We start from the raw sequence: 19,063 nt of genomic DNA on the forward strand, positions 1-19,063 counted from the left end.
TGCTCCCGACGGGTGAAAAATTCAAGCCCTTGTGTGCAGGTGAATTTTAAGACACAACTAACGAAAATCCTTTTGAATATGCGTCAGGGTAAAACTCTTCTCTGTTTGTGTTTTAGCAAGATTTACTAGCTTTTGCCATGTCTATAGGGTATAGAAAACAGGCTAAGTGTGACTTTAATTCTGAGATTTCCTTTGCTAGGGATTTTAAGAAAAACTTCAGTTACCAATGCTTTAATAGAATGAGACTAGAGAAGGAAGCGAACCTCTATTTTAAAACCAAAATGTTGATATTGCTATACATTCCCAGATTGCTCAATAACAAGACTAACTGTTTAATACAAATCTGAACAGATACGACATCTCTAGCCTGAGGGTTTTTCCTGTCTTTCTATTTGCCAAAAACTGCCAAGATCAGCTGTATGTTCTTACAACTCACAAGAAAATAATAGTGCTGTTTGTCAATCAACATCCCATGAAAACAAATGTTAATGTTAAGGCAAAGCAAATGTTAAGGGGAGATGATGGTGTAGTGGTAATGTCACGAGACTAGCAGAGGCTCACGCTAATGTTGTGTATGTTTGTGTTCACTCCCATCTTGACAACGGATGAAAATTAAGTCGATTCCGACTTCTGGCAATTGTCTGTGTGGAGCTCGCACTTTCTTTCCATCTCTGCTCCGGTTTCCTCCGGATGCTCCGGTTTCCTCCCACTGTCCAAAGATGTGCACCTTAGGCGGATTGGCCATGCTAAATTAGTGGGGTTACAGGGATAAGGCGGGGCATGGAGCCTCGGTGGGGTGCTCTTTCAGAGGGTTGCTGCAGACTCGATGGCCCGAATGGCCTCTTTCTGCCCTGAAGGGATTGTATGATTGAAAACCCCCTTATCCTTTCAGAAAGGAAATCTGCTGCCCGTACCCTCCAAAATGGCCTGGCAAGTTCTCAAGGGCAATTAGGAATGGGCAACAAATGCTGGCCTTGCCAGTGACACCCACATCTCATAACACAACAAGACAATAAGAAATAGGAACAGGAGTAGGCAATTTGGCCCGTTCGGCTCCTTGGGCCTGCTCCACCATTCAATAAGATCATGGCTGATCCAACATTCCTCATGCCCGCTTTCCTGCCCTTTCCCAATAACTCTTGATTCCCTTATGATCAAGAATCTGTCTATCGATCTCAGACTTAAATATACACAAGGACTCTGCCCCAGAGCTCTCTTTGGCAAGGAGTTCCATAGGCTCACAACCCTCTACGAGAATACATTTCTCCTCATCTCAGCCTTAAATTGGCACCCCTTTATTCTGAGACTGTGCCCTCTGGACTTAGACTCTGCCATAAGGGGATATATCTCAGCATTTACCCTCTCAAGTCCTTTAAGTATCCTATCAAAAAAGTGACTATCATTTTGGGCATGCTTGGGGGGTGTTTCACACCGGCTGTAATGGTGAAATCGTGACTTGTATGCACCCGCAGGTGAATCTTGCCATGCCTGACTCCCTCACCGTCTGATTCGCCGCTAACAAGGGGGAGCTGCTTTGAAACGCTCCCTCACCACTCACCCCCGGGCAACATGCAGGCATGGCAGCAGGCAGAACTGATCCTCGCTTTGGGGATGCTGATCTGGCCTGGTTTCTCGACGAATGGATGACAGGCGGGACACCCTGTCCCCCCATCACACCCCAGCCCCCCCCCCCCCCCGCTGGTCAGAGAACCAGCAGCCGCCTTGGAGGCAATTGCAGCTGCAGTGAGTGCGGGCAACATGACCGGGAGGCCGGAAAGGGCGCCGGGGCTCTCCAGGTTCAGAGTCCCCAGAGGATGCTCGTCAGAGTATCGAAGACCACAGGACATGGTAGGCAGCAGGCTGCCTCCACCTCTAACGGGGGGAGGGTCTGGGAGGCATGGGGACGGGAGGGGCAGGACAATAGGGAGATTGGGGAAGTTTGGTACACAAGTGTTAATTAATAAAAATTGTTGACCTCGACCAATATTATGTCTTTGGCACTTCCTTATGCAATGCGGGCCAAGCACCAATCCCATGCCCATCTCCCCAGACAAGGTCCTGAATGCTTCTCCTTCTCCCTCCCTCCTCCACAGCACCGCCTCCCTGTCCGACCCCGGCACACCGAGGTGTGAGCACTCAGCAGACGATAGCATTTCCTGAGGAGCAGTGGTGCTCAGTTCTCAGCGAGTTATTATCACCCTATCCTCGACAGTGACTCGCTGAACAGTATCGATACAGACCCCTCACCCTGATCCTGGGAGGGTGGGAAATGGTAGTGGAAGGTGGGGGTGGAGATGGTGAAGGGGGTGTGGGGAATTGGGAGGGCGAGTGGGAAGATGACCGAGGCCACGTCAATGTGAAGCAGGTGAAGATGATTGTCTTCCTGGCCCTTTGAGCCAGTTCGACACTTGCCGCCTGTCCTCCATTCTCTGACTGGTCTTGTGTGTCCTCCATTGGTTAGTCCTCCAGCCCGTCCTGGTCTGGCACACCCTTGTCCTCATCCTCCTCCTTGGAGGTGGAAACATGTTGCTCCCCCTCCACCCCCAGCACACCGCAAACCGTTGCTCCCCAAGAGCCAACCGACCATCCTGGGGTGGTTCTCAAAGAGGCCGGGGATTTCTAAATGCCCCAGAATGTAGCTGTCGCACACACTCCCTGGGAAGCCTACACACATATGCATGATCTTCATGTGGTGGTTGCACACGAGCTGGATGTTCACGGAATGGAACTCCTTCCTGTTGACGGAGGGTGCTCCCAGATGGCCGAGTTGAGCACAAGGCGTCATGCGTGCCACCTTTTACCCTCTGTACCTGGGACATCCTGGCGATGGCGGAGAAACTTGCTGGAAGGGCATCTTGTTGGGCTGGCCCATGTCAAAATTTATATAGTTCACTGTCTGGGCAAACAGGGTATCCGTGGACTCACGGATGCACTTGTGGGCTGTACCTTGTGAGATGCCGCACAAATGCTCGCTCGAGCCCTGCAATGATCCTGAGGTAGAGAGGTTCTTGGCTGAGGTGACCTTGATGGCCACTGGGAGCAGTTATCCTCCTCTTCCATGTGGTGCCAAGTCCACAAGGATATGGCACAGGTGCTGCACCATTCCCTTGTTGAGGCGGAGACTCCTGCGCACATGCTGTGTCATGTACGAGGCAAGTTTTTTATACAGAGGATGGTAAATATATGGAACGTGCCACCTGGGAGGTGGTGGAAGCAGGTACGTGCATACAATATTAGTTTAGGGAGATACCATGGTTGGTGCAGGCTTGGAGGGCCGAAGGGCCTGTTCCTGTGCTGCATTGTTCTTTGTTCTTTAAAAAATAGTCAGACAAGACTAATCCTCAGGTACTTCCCAAGAATCTAAGCATTTTTGGAAAGTTACACCCAATAAGTTCACTATCTCTGCAGCTACTTCTTTTCAAATCCTTTAGCCCATAAGTTTGTCTGATACTACTTCTCCAGTGATGGTGTTGGTATTTAATTGCTCCCCTGTATTCTTCAGTATTAATGGAATGGTTGAAGTTTCTTTCACTACAGATTGATGCAAAATATCTGTTTATCTCCTTTGCCATTTCCTTTTCTCCCACAGCTATCTCCCCAGATTCATTTCTGAGGAGATGATGTTCATTTTGGCTTCTCTCTTCCTCTATATTAGTTTAAATAAGTTCATATTGTCAGTTTTTATGGGCTGGATTCTCCGACCCCCGCCGGGTCGGAGAATCGCCGGGGGCCGGCGTGAATCCCGCCCCCGGCGTCTCCCGAAGTCTCCGGCACCGGATATTCGGCGGGGGCGGGAATCGCGCCGCGCCGGTCGGCGGGCCCTCCCCGGTGATTCTCCGGCCCGTGATGGGCTGAAGTCCCGCTGCTGTAATGCCGGTTCCGCCGTCAGGAATTAAACCACCTCCCTTACCGACGGGACCAGGCGGCGCGAGCGGGCTCCGGGGTTCTGGGGGGGGGGGGGGGAGCGGGGCGATCTGGCCCCGGTGGATGGCCCCACGGTGGCCTGGCCCACAATCGTGGGCCCACCGATCCGCAGGCGGGCCTGTGCCGTGAGGGCATTCTTTTCCTTCCGCGTTGGCCATAGACTACGCGATGGCCTACACGGAAGTGACCCCCTCCTCTGCGCATGCGTGGGGATGATGTCAGCAGCCGCTGTCGCTCCCGGCCGGCGAAGTGCCTTCGGCCCTGGCTGGCATGGTGCCAAAGGAAGTTCACGCCAGCCAGCGGGACGGGAACCACTCCGGCGTGGGCCTAGCCCCTCAAGGCGAGGGCTTAGCCCCTAAAGGTGCGGATTTCTCCGCACCTTTGGGGCGCCCCGACACCGGAGTGGTTCACGCCACTCCATCCGGCCGGGACCTCCCGCCCCGCCGGGTAGGGGAGAATCCAGCCCTATATTCCTTGCTAGTTTGACCTCATAGCTTATTTTTTTTGTCTTTATTTTTTTTTAGTCATCCTTTGCTAGATTCGGAATTTATTCTGGCCTTCAGGGTTATCAATGACATTTTCCTCCTTATATGTTTCTTCTTTAAACTTAATACTCTCCTTAACTTTCTTGATTAACCTGCCTATGTGGAGTTTGCACAATCTCCCCGTATGTGCGTAGGTTTCACCCCCCACAACCCAAAGATGTACAGGCTAGGTGGATTTGCCATGCTAAATAATAATAACCTTTTATAATAATCTATAATAAATTGCCCCTTAATTGGAAAAAAATTAATTGGGTAATCTATTTTTTTTATCTCCAACCCAATGGATTCTACATAATCTGTCACACTTGTCCTCATTTCATTTCTTATTAACAGTGCTACCCCACATGATAGAATAAAGGAAAACCCATGAAGGATTTTTTTAAAAAACCTTGTAAAATTAGTTTAGTCTTCGAGTAAATACAAATCCAAGCAAACTTAATGTACATATGAAGTGACAATTAAATGTTTATCTCAGTTTGCTCTTTTTTCAATGAAACTACATTTTCTACAAATTCCAATTGCCAACAGTAAATGGAAAGATTCATCAAGCCTTTTTCAAAATAAAAGCGGAAAAACATTACGATAAGAGATTTTTAGCCATCTTGACTTGGAAATATATCGTCGTTCCTTCAATGTCACTGGGCCAAAATCGTGGAACCCTCTCCCTCGCAGCACTGTGGGTGAACTGACACCTCAGCAGTTCAAGAAGGCAGTTCACCACTCAGTTCTAAAGGGCAATTCGGGAGGGGTAATAAATGCTGGCCCTTCCAGCGAAGCCCACATTCCTTCAATGAATGAAAAAAAGTTGAGTTTCCCTCCCTTCCCCCACCCCCACGCCAAAAGGAGATAAGTGCTTTAGACATAAGGCCTGACTATCTGAACATATTTAATTACAAATGGAGAATACATCTTCTAGAACTGAGTTGGCTGTTGCGACCATCATTTCTTTAATTAATGTTTGATTATTAACAGTATAGGGAAATGTAATAAAAACCTGGCATGGAAAAGAAGCCCTATCAGAAGCCCCAGTATGGGGGTTAGAGAAAGTTAAACCAGGTGTTTGTTATTTTCGCACAAGTCTGTAAACTATGAAATAAACTGACTCCATGGCAAGCTGCCCAACCTCTATCACTTAGGAGAAGGGAGTCTTTGTTAAAGACAGCAGTCTTAAATATAGAGAATTAAAACATGCCCAAGATAAATCACTGAGCTTTTTACTTTGAACCTAATATTGTTCCATCTTCCTTTCAGTTTTACTACCATTTGGATAATTATTTTTCTGACAATTTATTATCTTTATAAAGCATTTTTGCTTTAAGTGGATTGCATTGCCTGGAGGTACTGGAAAAGGTCAAGAGGTGACAGCATATGATACCTATTCAGTATGCAAAAGTAACAGACAATTCTACTGGCTTCATTATGGCTGGGCTAAAGGATTGAGAGGCCATTGAGCTCAGGGTACTGGCTTTCACATTACTGGATGGTAACAGATTTTCTTGTATGAGTGTTAACTTCATTCAGCGGAATTCTCCGTTGGCTGGATCCTCGGGTCCGCTGGCAACGGCGCACGCCCCCGGGTTTCCTGAGGATGTGGGATGGCCATAATCGGAAACCCCATTGGCCGGCTGGGGGAACGGAGAATCCCGCTGCCGGTGGGGGTGTGCGCCGCGCCGTGCCGGAAAATGCAGCTGGCGGATCGGATAATCCTTCCAATCATCTTTCCCTCAAAATGAAAAACCACCACAGCTGGTATTAATGCAGTCAATGGTATCTCACATGTATTGATGCATAAAATATATTTCCAAAGGTTATTGCTAAAATAGAACATCAAACAATGCATACTAAGTCAAAGGCATATCATCAGTAGTGTAAACTGTCCCGGTTTATAAATGGGAGTCTTTAATTTACGATTTTCATTCAGATCCATCTATGGGCTCTGGGTAGCATCAGAGTACAATATTTTAGTAAGAGCACTATCTCAAAAGGTTATGGCAATCGACTAAAATAGTTTGTAAATCCTGACCGCTATAAAAATTCACCATACGCCTGTGGTTTAACATCAAATGGAATGTAAAACTGAGTCAGTGTCTTTTTTTCTCAGGTTTAATGATTTGTGCGATCACTTATGTCTGTGGAGTCGCGCTCATTATCGGAGTTGTCGTTATTGTCCTCTTATGCAAGACAAGGTGAGGAACCATTAGCCTTCTAAGTATTTCTGTCTGAAATGAAAATTGGAATGAGGCCGCTGGTGGAGTGAAACACTATTGTGTGCACGGAGCTTTGAGTTACCAAAGCAAATGCTGCTGGTTTGAAGTATTTCAGCATCATTTATATATGCAATGCATGTACACGGACATACAATTTCTATTGGACTTAGTCAGGCTGACCTTAGTTCAAAAATCTAACCTATCCATCAGAGTCAAGTCGATCAATGTTGTGTGATTAAATCGACTTGACTGAATCTGTTTATCCCTAAAATAGTTAATTTATGGGTTCCTATCACTTCCATCATTGTCAGAGGGATATGTCGAGGGTTTGGATGATTATGCCAAATAGGAGACAAAATTCCATTGGACTGCTGGATGCTGAGTCCAATGCTCAATAATCACAATACCTAACTAAGGGCGATTCGCGCCACGCTGCCCCGACCCCCGCATGCTATTCTCCCAACCCTCACCCCCCTCAACCCCCCCGGACCAGCGCCGCGCGAATCTCGCCAGGCCACTCGGAGAATCGCCGCAAACGGCGAGCGGCGCTTTTCCGGCCCGGACGGGCTGAGTGGCCGTCAAAAAAAATGACAGTCCCGCCGGCGCCGTTCTAACCTGTTCTTGGGCCGGCAGGACCTGGGGCTTCAAGGGCCGGGAGTGCCCTGTGGGGGGGGGTTCCAACCCCGGGGAGGCCCTCCAGAGTGGCCTGGTACGCGATCAGGACCCACCGATCGGCGGTCCGGCCTCTCTGTCGGCCCGCCTCCTTTCGTCCGCTGGCAGGCCTGGATCCATGCGCCATTTTTGTGTGGGGCAGCCTGGGGGAGGATGGCCACCGCACACATGCGCTAGTTGGCCCCGGCCCAACTACGCATGGGCGGGACCCAAGTCTTTAATGCGGCGCCGGGTCTCTGACGCCGTGCCAAGGCCATACCCCATTAAATAGCCAACCCCCCCTGCTAGCCCCACGGAGGGGGAGAATAGAGGTCTGGGAATGGGCGCTGACGCCGGAGTAAAACACTCTGGTTTTCACTCCGGCATCGGCACTTAGACCCCTGTTGGGAGAATCCCACCCATAGTGTCAGAGTCACAGCGAACAATATTTTTCACGGATTTCACCTCATGGCAACAGTTTACATACCCCTGCACATTGAGCACCGTGAGGGTAGGAATAATGGAAAATGTAATGCCTGGTGAATCAAACAAATGGGGCGGCATTCTCCCCTACCCGGCGTGACGCCAACCACTCAGGGGTCGGGCCACCTTTGGGGGCCAGCCCCGCGCCGGAGCGGTTTGCACCAGAAGACTGGCGCAAAAAACCGGTGCCCCCGGCAGCGGGGCTGGCCGAAAGGCTTTCGCCGGTCGGCGCATGCGCCGGCAGTGACGTCAGCGGCAGCTGGCTGCTGACGTCAATTCCGGCACTTGCGCGATGTGGAGTTCTCTTCCGCTTCCGCCATGGCGAAGGCCGTGGCGGCCGCGGAAGAAAATAGTGCACCCAGGGCACTGGCCCGGAGTCTGAGCGGGGGGCCCCGATCGCGGGCCAGGCCATCGTGGGGGCACCCCCCCAGGGTTCGATCGCCCCCCCAGGACCCCGGGGGCCCGCACGCGCCGCTGAGCCCGCTGTTCCAGAGGTGATTTAAACCTCGGCGGTGGGAGAGGCCTCCCAGCGGCGGGACTTCGGCCCATCCGGGCCGGAGAATCACCGCAGGGGCCTCTCCGATCAGAGTGGCGAAATTCCGCCGCCGCCACTTCCCGGGTGGCAGAGAATCTCTGCCACGGCGGGGGCAGGATTTTAGGCGGCCCCAGGCGATTCTCCTGAGAATTTTGCCCATGGTTTGAGTGATTCAGCAGGTTAATATTGTGGGGGAACAGTGAGTATGTAAATTGGGCATGTTCTGGAAAACAGAAAGGGCCAACATGATTCAAAAGGCACGAGATCATGCAGGCCATTCATCTGTCAATGGCTGTCAAACACTTTTGTGGGATTCTTCTCCCTGATCCCACCCACAGTTGAACGCTATCACAAGGCCTGTGGTGAAGCCTATCACCCCATTACCATACTGACCGAGACTTCCCTCCATTCCACCCTGCTGGTTGTGTATACCTCACGTTGTAGCCATGCCAGGTAGGGACGGCTCAATCCCCTGAGGATTCCATTGTGTCTTCCTCACATTTTGCTTCTTTGCAGGGGTATCTTCTGGGAGGGGGCTGTAGGTGGCAGAAAGCAGGAGTAACAGTCCACTCCTTCGATTTAACCCCTTTTCAATATCCGCTCTGGATAAGTGCTCTGAACATCTCTGAAGAACATAGCAGACAACATACTTCAAGTTCCAAATGGCATGCACCTCTAGCCTGTTTTATTGGAGACTATTTACCCGTTTAGTGCCTGAATAATGGGCATGACACCATCAAATTTATTTTTAAAAATAAATTCAGTGTAAACAATTATTTTTTTCCAATTAAGGGGCAATTCAGCATGGCCAATCCACCTAACCTGCACATCTTTGGGTTGTGGGGGTGAAACGTGCAAACTCCACATGGACAGTGACCCAGGGCTGGGATTCGAACCCGGGTCCTCAGCGCCATAGGCAGCAATGCTAAACATTGTGCCACCGTTCTGCCCATTCAAATTTCTAAGCTAAGCTGTTGTCTATGGCTCCTGGGGGATATTTTGGTGAAAGAGTGAACGAGTGCTATGCTAATTAGACACGTGATTTTGAAAGTCAGGCATTACAGCACCAACTGGGCAAGTCACAACGGCACCCAGGGAGTCTCCCAGGGCAATGGAGACTCCTGGATATTTTGGAAAGGGTGGCACCCTGGCACACCCTCTGGCACCTGGGCACCTTGGTACTGTCAGCCTGGTACCTTGGCACTGCCACCCAGGGACCCAGGCACTGGCACACTGGTACTGCAAGGATTCCAAGGTGGCACTGTCAGGCTTGCAGGGGCACTAGTAAGGATGCCATGCCGGCAGTGACAAGGTACCTTGGTGCCAGATTGGCACTGCAGAGGATTGGGACCTGAAGGGGGCCATCCCATGAAGGGGGGGGGGGGGTCATGAAGAGGACTCATGAAGGTTAGGGTTGTGTGAAAGTGGGGGTTCTTAAATGGGGGACGAAAAGAGGGGTGGGGAACCTGAAAAGGGGGCCCACAATTGCCCCATAGCAGAGTGTCCTCACTTAGGTGTGTGTGTGGGGGGTGGGGGGTGGGGGGGTGGGGGGGGGGGGGGGGGGATAATACCCATGCCCACGGGTGTGGCATTGTCCATGGATGGGAGGTGTGGGGAAATCTGAGCACACTTATTAATTGGGCCACCCTTTCAAAACGGCACCCCTGTCTCTGTGCAACCAGTCTTATTGGCAGGTTCCGATCACCACTGCTGAAAACATTTCTAAATGTGGGCTAGACCGGCGAGAAACTCTCCAAGGCCCAAAGAAAATGTCTTAGTGGGCGCAATCTAACAGCCCCCTTTTGCCCAACTTGGAATCTGACGAGGTCGGTCATTACTGTGAGAGGCCTCTCGTGGGATTTTGATGCTCGCTATGCCTCGTGAGATCTAATGAGATCTCGTAAGTCTCGGCGAACTGGATCTCGCCCTCACTGGGCATGAGCCAGATTCTCATATACAAGAGAGTAGTGAGCTTCACTTAACTATGTTTCTGCTGGAGTTACCCAAGGCGTGGTGTCGAACGGCCTCATCTCGGAGACCTCCTTTAGGCGCCTTTTAGCAGGAGGCCCAAAAACGAAGAAGAGTTTGTTTAATAGCGGGGTCGTTCTCAGTGCTGTAAGCGCTGGGATACACCCTGCCAAACATGCCCAAAACAGAACTCTGGACACGACTCTCCATAAAAATTTCTAAGCATGGTAGAGAATGGGAATTGCCACGAGCTTTTCGCGTTCGGGCCATCGAGGCTGGCAACGCTATTCAAAGTTAATTCGTCCACTTAACGAGGCCCCACAGACTTCTCGGCGTAAATGAAGGCTCACCAGCGGATTTGCCAGCACACCGTTAATAAAGTCGAGCAGCGCTTAAGCTATTCAGCCAACCCCAGCCAGCTGGCAACAGTGGCCTCGAGACAAGCCCCAAGGTTCGGGGCCACTGACCTGGGAGGCCCCTGGACGTGGTGGAGGCCAGGATGGATGTCCTGCACCCCCAAGGATCCTGGAGAGTCAGCCACAAGGCAGCCAGTGCTGCCTGGGACAAGGTGGCAGCACATGTGGGCTCAGGTAGTGTGACCAGGAGGACAGGCCTCCAGTGCCGAATAAAGATCACTGGTCTACACCGGGCAGCAGGAGTGAGTAGACACCAATTTCCCGTCCCCCCTCGCGAGGGAGCATCCGCCCTCCCAACTCTCTATGTGACCCCCCAACCCTCCCTCCACCCTCCTCCTCCTTCAACACCCCCCTAACCCTCCCTTCACACCCTCCTTCCACCATTGTGAACCGTGTGCGTGGTTAGGCTAAGGACAGCCTCTCTGTCTCTCCTTGGTAAAAGGTCTCCCATAATCATTGGGAGAGAGCCCAGACTGGCGGTGTTGTGCTGGACTTAAGAATCCTCACCTCCTTCGTGGAGGGTACTCTGGAGATGACCAGGGTTGCCAAGGAGAATTCAATCACCCAGGCGGAGGCTGGCTGACGCCGCAGAGGTAAGGAACCACCAGGCTCCACCCCTAGGACCTGTCAAACGTGAGTTATTGCCTTACTGATGGACCCATCTGTCCTGCTGACCACATGTGCATTCTCCTGCAGGTCCTCCAGCCGACGGCTCCGGCCCTTCCCGGGAGGCCCCCTCTTTAGCCTCCCATGAGACGACCTCGGAGGAGAGCTCCAAGGGTGCCACTGTTATAGTCGCGCCACCTGCCACTGGAGCAGATGCACACACTTCGGTTGGACATGTTAGTGGACAGGATTCGGGAGCACAATCTGGTGAGCACTAAACTGCTGCTGATGTACATCAGGTGGAGGCAGGAACCCTCCAGGCGAGACAGCAGACGGAGGGATGCTACATCCCCGGACCCAGCCGGGTCCCAGCCTGATGCTGAGCCTGTGGAACAGAGTTACCCGGAGCTGTTGGAGACAATAGGGAACAGCCAGGACATTCAGCGGGAGATGTCAGCTCGAGCAGAACCCTAATCGTTTGAAGGAGTCCCAGATGTAACGGGCGCAGGAGATGCTGCCGGCAATGCATGGCACCGAGACTAACACTGCTGGGTGGCAACCGCAGTGGAGAGCCTGGAGCACGACGTCGGCACCATGAGTGAAGGTCCAAGGCACCGCGCAGTCTGTGATGGCCATGGTTCAGGGTCTCGACAGAATGTCTGCCTCACTGGGGGATGTCATGCAGTACCAGTTTGACCATGATGAGGTTCTACGGGACATGTCCTGCTCTCAGATGGGAATGGCCGAGGTGCTGCATAGCATGGCCCAGTCACTGAGGAGCATTGCCGAGGGCGTTGACACAATGCTGCGAACCATGGGGAACCGCCAGTGTTGGCAGAGCCAGATCTAACCAGCTGCCCCTATAGCCCAAGGTTAACCCCAGGGCCCTTTGGGAATACAGCTGGAGGATAGGGCACTGAGTACCAACCCAGAACAACTCCATGGAGTGGCGACAATGGCCACCAGCTCCCCTGAGTTCCCCCTCTCTTATAAGGCCAAGTCTCGCAGACAGCACACGGGACAGGGCTGCATGGCTTTGCATGCACCGCTGACAATTGAGCCGGGGCCCTCTGGCCTCAGAGCCCCCAGAGGATGTCCGCCAGGGGCATCGACAGCCACTGGATGAGGTAAGCAGCTGGCTGCCTCCACCTCTGATGTGCATCCTGCAAAGCATGTTGAGGACCACTGAGGGCACCGAGGGAGGGGGTAAGGGGTGCGTTGGTTGGGCGTGGGGAGGAAGGTGGGGATTGGGGGAGTGGGGGTGGGAGCAGTACCATTGGGAGAGTGTGGACTTGTATGACACATTAAACACGCTTCTGCACAACCAGTATGATGCCTCCGTCACCTCTGCAATGCGGGCCGACCTCTGAACCCTTGGCCCATCCCTCCAGGCATCTCCCCCTCCCCATGGCACCCACCCATCCTCCAGCGTGGACATGTCTGCTTGAGTGAGAGTGTAACAAGGCCGGAGAATCACGCCCTCTTTTTTTCTATCTTGGCCATCTTGGAGTCTTTTTCGTGTCTGAATGAGGCATTGAAAATAGTCCCCACTCGACATCTAGAAAAAGATGTTACCATTTTTCCCTAATTGAATTCTTACTTCTCGTTAGCGTAACTTCAAAAGATGTTGGCTTCCCTCCCGTATCTCCATTCTAGGGTCTTATAAATCATGTGTCAGCCCATACAGTTAGTGTCATTTGACTGCATAGAGCATGGCAACTGAGCCCAAGTGGTTAGCATCAATGCTTCACAGCTCCAGGGTCCCAGGTTCGATTCCCGGCTGGGTCACTGTCTGTGTGGAGTCTGCACGTCCTCCCCGTGTGTGCGTGGGTTTCCTCCGGGTGCTCCGGTTTCCTCCCACAGTCCAAAGATGTGCGGGTTAGGTGGATTGGCCATGCTAAATTGCCCGTAGTGTAAGGTTAATGGGGGGATTGTTGGGTTACGGGTATACGGGTTACGTGGGTTTAAGTAGGGTGATCATTGCTCGGCACAACATCGAGGGCCGAAGGGCCTGTTCTGTGCTGTACTGTTCTATATAACCCTGTCCTTAGTTGATATCCACTCACACATCTTTCAATTGAGTCATTGTCTCGGGACAAGAACTGTGAATCACAGATCTTTGTCATTGTCATTGTCATTGATCTGCCAAGACCAGCGAACCCAGGATAGAGAAGGAATTCAATGTGACACCTTTTAGCAGTTATTCATGTTATACCAAGCAGCCTGTTTAGCTAGTAGAGCACAGGGGAACTAAGATAATGCTCTTAACATCATTTTTAGTTAAAGCATCAGGTTTCCTGACCTTTTCCTAATTTATTTCCAATGGGTTTTAATAAATTTTCAGGCACAAATAGAGCAAATAGGCCAGAAGGCTGGCTGGAGATCCATAATTGCCAGATATCTACTCATTTTAGATCATCTGTCCATTCCCAGTGTCTAATGCACGGGAGGCAGGAGATGCTTACCTGAAGCAAGACAAGGCTTCATTTAAATGTTAAACTGTGAGCAAGGAAATCTTGTAACGTATTTTTCAATGTTTGTCCATACAAAGTATATACTCATAATTACAGCTACATGAAAAAAAATCATGTTCACTAATCTAATATCCTTCAGCAAAAGAAGGTCCGTGTTCTCTGCCCAGCTGCTGAAACTCACACCCTGTATTTTCAGAGATGCACATCCCTCAGTTTGTCTCAGGTTTGGACCTGGTGTGTATGCCATGCTTCCAGTGGCACTGTGTATGAAAAAACATCAGGCTCATTCCGGTAGCCACTGAGAGGCTCCCAACCATACCAGCAATATTTTCACTATTACCTGGTAATAGCCAAAAGGAGCTTTTGTTAGGGGCTCTGGTTCACCAAATGGCCACTTGTAAATCTGTGTCATCGCCTTTCAGGATATCTGCAAAGAAATGCATGCAAATCACATTGAAATAAGTAATTTTCCTCAGTCAGTCTGTATTGGTGTTTTCAGACCAGCTGTTCAAGGAGCTATGGTGATGGTGCTCCTGAAGGCCACACAGTGCCATCCTGTCTGAAACCACCACCATCAACATTGGGCTGAATCGCCACCAGCATCCTTTTCTTTCATTTCATTTTCCTTCACCTGCTCTCCCTTTGGTCCAAGGCTGTATGCCAGAGGTGAGGTGAGAGTGACTGCCCTTGACATCAAGGCAGCATTTGACCAAGTATGGCATCAATGAGCCTGAGCTAATTTTTTTTTTAAATTTAGAGCACCCAATTATTTTTTTTCCAATTAAGGGCCAATTTAGCGTGGCCAATCCACCAGCCCTGCACATCTTTGGGTTGTGGGGGTGAAACCCACGCAAACACGGGGTAAATATACAAACTCCACACGGACAGTGACCCAGGGCCGGGATTCGAACCCGGGCCCTCAGCGCCATAGGCAGCAATGCTAACCATTGTGCCACGTGTCGCCCCCGAGCCCGAGCTAAACTCGAGTCAATGGGAATCAGAGGGAAAAACTCTCCGTTCATTGGAATCATACCTGGCACAAAGGAAGATGGTTGTGGTGATTTGAGGTCAATCATCTCAACTCGAGATGCAGGAGTTTCTCAGGGTAGGGTCCTGGGCCCAACCATCTTCAGCTGCTTCATCAAAGACATCCCTTCCATCATAAGGTCAGAAGTGGGGATGTTTGCGGATGACTGCACAATATTCAGCACCATTCGCGACTCCTCAGATGGTGAAGCAGTCCACGTCCAAGTGCAGCAAGACATGGACAATATCCAGACTTGGGCTGAGATTTGGGAAGTTACATTCGGGCCACACAAGTGCCAGGCAATGATCATGTCCTACAAGAGAGGATCTAACCACCACCCCTTGACATTCAATGGCATTACTATCACTGAATCCCCCACAATCAACATCCTGGGGGTTACCATTGATCAGAAACTGAACTGGACTAGCCACATTAACACTGTGGCAACCAGTGCAGGTCAAAGGCGAGGAATCCTATGGCGAGTAACTCACCTTCTGACCCCCCAAAGCCTGTCCACCATCTACACAGTACAAGTGAGGAGTGTAATGGAATACTCTCCATTTGCCTGGATGAGTACAGCTCCAACAACACTCAGGAGGTGCAACACCATCCAGGTTAAAGCAGCCGCTTGATTGCTCCCCTTCCACAAACATGCAAACCCTCTACCACCAACGAACAGTATCAGCCGTGTGTACCATATACAAGATGCACTGCAGTAACTCACCAAGGTTCCTTAAACAGCACCTTCCAAACCCACAACCACTACCATCTAGAAGGACAAGAGCAGCAGATATCTGGAAACCCCACCACCTGGAGGTTCCCCTCCAAGTCACTCACCACCTTGACATGGCTCCTTCACTGTCGCTGGGGCAACATCCTGGAACTCTCTCCCTAACAGCACAGTGGGCGTACCTACATCTCAAGGACTGCAGCGGTTCAAGAAGACAACTCACCACTATCTTCCGAAAGGGCAACTAGGGATTGGCAACAAATGCTGGCCTAAGCAGTGATGCCCACCTCCCATAAATGAATAAAAAGAACAGGAATGCCTTTTAAATCTTTTCCCTCTGCGCAGACATTTCCCTTTGACAGTTTTATTTTAAATGAATACAAATGCAATTTTTGGCTTGAACGAATAGTTTGCTTCCTGCATTCATCCAGACTGATGCTTGAGGCTATATACATAATTATGGCAATGAGGTGACCGTGGAAAGCAGTACTCTACAATTTGGCTCAACTGTTTCAGGGAATTCAAACAACCTGCATTTGTGGAGGATCGCATGAGAGAATGAACATTCTTCTCAAAGTTTTTCTCAACCACTTTGATCTCCATTTCTTTTCTCAGTTTAATTACCTGCCCTCCCCCCACCCCCATGGATCTCTCTCCCATTCTGGAACTGCACTTTATTTGTGGGCAAAAATTGCTCCTCTTTCTATGTCGAATTGGCTTTACATGTTTCATAGGAATGTCTTGGGGAAGGCCTGATGCCACTTCACCTCAATTCACCAGGGCAGCTTGTGCCACAGGCTGCACCCTGCATGACCAGCACGACATTCTTCAATGAAGGAAGTGTCCTGCAGCACTGCCTTCCCTGGAGAATTGACGCGAGTATGTGAAACCCTACTGGGAATGACGCTGCACGAGTCATTTTCTCCTGCTTCATTTTAATCTTCATTAGATGCCCCCACATTATTAAGTGCTTCTGGTCATACACGCATTTTTTTTTGACTCACGATGCATTGATATTTCAAACCTTTGATTGCTTTCTGGATGATGCTTTCAGCAAAATGATGATCTATGTGTCTGTTCCACAGGTAGGTCTTTAGTCTTCTGGATACAGTAGGGGGAGGGGAATGTTAACCCTACCTACCCAATGGGAGGCCAGTGGAAACGGAGCTTGACACTTATGCATTAGCCTCCCATCTGATCCTGCTGACAGCAAATTCAAATTGCAGGCACATCAGATACCAACTAAATCCGTGTTTAAATGTACAGATCAGGTCCTAATGCTCTAGTCCAGGCTTGCCTGCATTATTAACCTTAGAACTGCATGGGGAGGCCCCTGCTGTTTTGGAACAAGGCCTAACTTGCTGGGAACCAGCAAAGTAGGATTGCATCTCTGGGCCTCACAGGGAGGATCTGGGCTTCCCTTGCCTTGAGCTTCCGTCTCCCTCCTTCGATTGCCTATAGACAACCCGCCGCTGACCTTTTCCCTTTTGCCGGGTGCTGTCAGGTCTTGTTGCCAATCATTCCCCTTCTCATTTTCTCCACCTCCAGTCTCCATTCCACCACTGGGTTCAGATGGCAGTCCATTCTATAGAATGTAAATGAGGCCCCACTATTACAGTGGGCAGGTCCTCGCCTATGATACATGTCAGGCCGCATTCTCGCCCAAGGGTCAGTTGACTTGGTAGTTTAAAGCTGATAAGCAATGCTGTAAATAGGTGAAAAGTATTACCACATGTTACGAGTAAGACCTTATAATTTTCATTGCTTTGCTTCTACTCTAGCTCAACTCTTGATACTGCTATTCTGCCATGCACTGAAGGTCAAGTCAATACAGTGTGGAACAGCTATTCACGTAACTTTTGCAAATGAGCTCATTAACAGCAAAGAAACCCCCACTAAAAATATAGCAATTTATCTGATTCCCGTTCTTCTGGATAATGCACCAATACATCTATGTTTTCTTTCAGAATTTGCCGGACATCTAAACAGAATGTGAAAAGCTCTACTTGTTAAATGAAAGCGAATGTCCTGAAACTTTGGCAGTCTTGGAGGAAGCATTCTGGTCCTTTTCATGTTGTCGTACGACATTCTGTATATCACAAATCTGTATGGTGTGCATGTGTGAAACTATACTTAGCTGTCAGACTTTCCAAGCACACTGACACAGCTTGTTTGATGAACTGTGTTGCATTTGCTGTCAGGGATTGTTTAGCGGATTACAATGAATGATCCAGAGCTCCCGATGGAGAGCTTTTCTGGACAGAATGAGAGTTATTGGAGAGGAATTGTCACATGTTACCCAATTTCCAATCCATGCTTCCACTGAGGAGACTCTGCACTGTGAGCATGGGGCCATTCTATTTATTCTGATGTTACAAAAAATTCAGTGGGTGAACTATTAATGTTTTTGTAGAGTACAAAAGTATTCTCTTGTACTTAGTATCAGTACTGAGATGTAAGTAATGTATTGATCATTTCCAAATTATTCTAATAAATACATTTGAAAGCATGGGAAATATGTTCTTGTGATGTTGTAGGAGGACTTCTGAATCATATTTGGGTGGCATTTATTTTGACTTTGCCACTTAAAGATATCAGCCTATAATTTTCCTGTGCAGCACCCAAATTTCAGGAGCTAATCGACTGACAGAAATCACAAAATGGTGGACAGTAAAAATGGCGAACCTCCACGAGGAAGTGTGCCACCCACCATACTGACGGAGGAGGTCATGTGGGAACCAGGAGTGCAATGCTGGCATCATATTAACCTCTCAGTAATGTGGGCCTTCAATTGCCCCAGCACTTCACTAACAGGCAGGAATGAACTGTCATTGGTGCGATTTGAAGGCTTCATGGATTATCGACAAATTAGTTGCATGCTTTATTGTTTCTGGCTGTAGCTTTATTTATTGATGTTTTCTGGTAGATGGTTGCCTGGGCTGGAGCGTTTCAGCTATGAAGGGTGTCTGGCTGGGCTGGGATTGTTTTCCTTGGAGCACAGAAGGTTGAGGTGGGGGGAGGGGAGATTTACTCCAGGTCCCTGCTAGCCCCCTGCAGGGCTGGGAATTTGTGTTCCTTTAATCCATGATTTTTCAGGAGTAAAACTCCACGGTTTTGACGCCGGCGTGGAGACATAGTCCTAAAAACGGAGAATCCAGCTCAGAATGTTTAGTTAGAATTTAGGGCAGGATAAATTAGTTATTGAAGATTGCATTATACGGGAATGGATGTTGTGATTTGTGGGGATTGTCCCTTTAAGGGTAACACAGCAGAGTAAGTAATCACCTCAGGGGATCTCTCTGGGCAGGGAGCTATGTAGGAACCTAGGTGCTGCCATATGGATGCTGAACAATTCTTATTAATAAATCGTTTTTGTATTTATGAATGGAGTCTCTGAAAGTGCATCATTACACCTTGTTGAGACTAATTGAACTGTTCAGAGTGTAACAGAGAGTCATAGAGTTTTACAGCACAAAGAGGGGCCCTTCGGCCCATCG

The 19,063-nt window shown here is 49.7% G+C and overlaps 1 protein-coding gene across 1 annotated transcript in view; it reads left to right on the forward strand.

Moving 5' to 3' along the window:
* The window catches only part of gfral (GDNF family receptor alpha like), a 109,271-nt gene extending 91,200 nt beyond the window's left edge, over positions 1-18,071 (forward strand). The window contains exons 9-10 of the mRNA XM_038801051.1: positions 6,571-6,655; positions 17,534-18,071. Coding sequence (XP_038656979.1) covers positions 6,571-6,655; positions 17,534-17,579 — 131 coding nt within the window. The 3' untranslated portion in view covers positions 17,580-18,071. The remainder of the gene's footprint in view (positions 1-6,570; positions 6,656-17,533) is intronic.
* The last annotated feature ends 992 nt before the right edge of the window (positions 18,072-19,063 follow it).

This window comes from Scyliorhinus canicula, chromosome 6, assembly GCF_902713615.1.
Source record: "Scyliorhinus canicula chromosome 6, sScyCan1.1, whole genome shotgun sequence".
NCBI classification, from domain to species: Eukaryota; Metazoa; Chordata; class Chondrichthyes; order Carcharhiniformes; family Scyliorhinidae; genus Scyliorhinus; species Scyliorhinus canicula.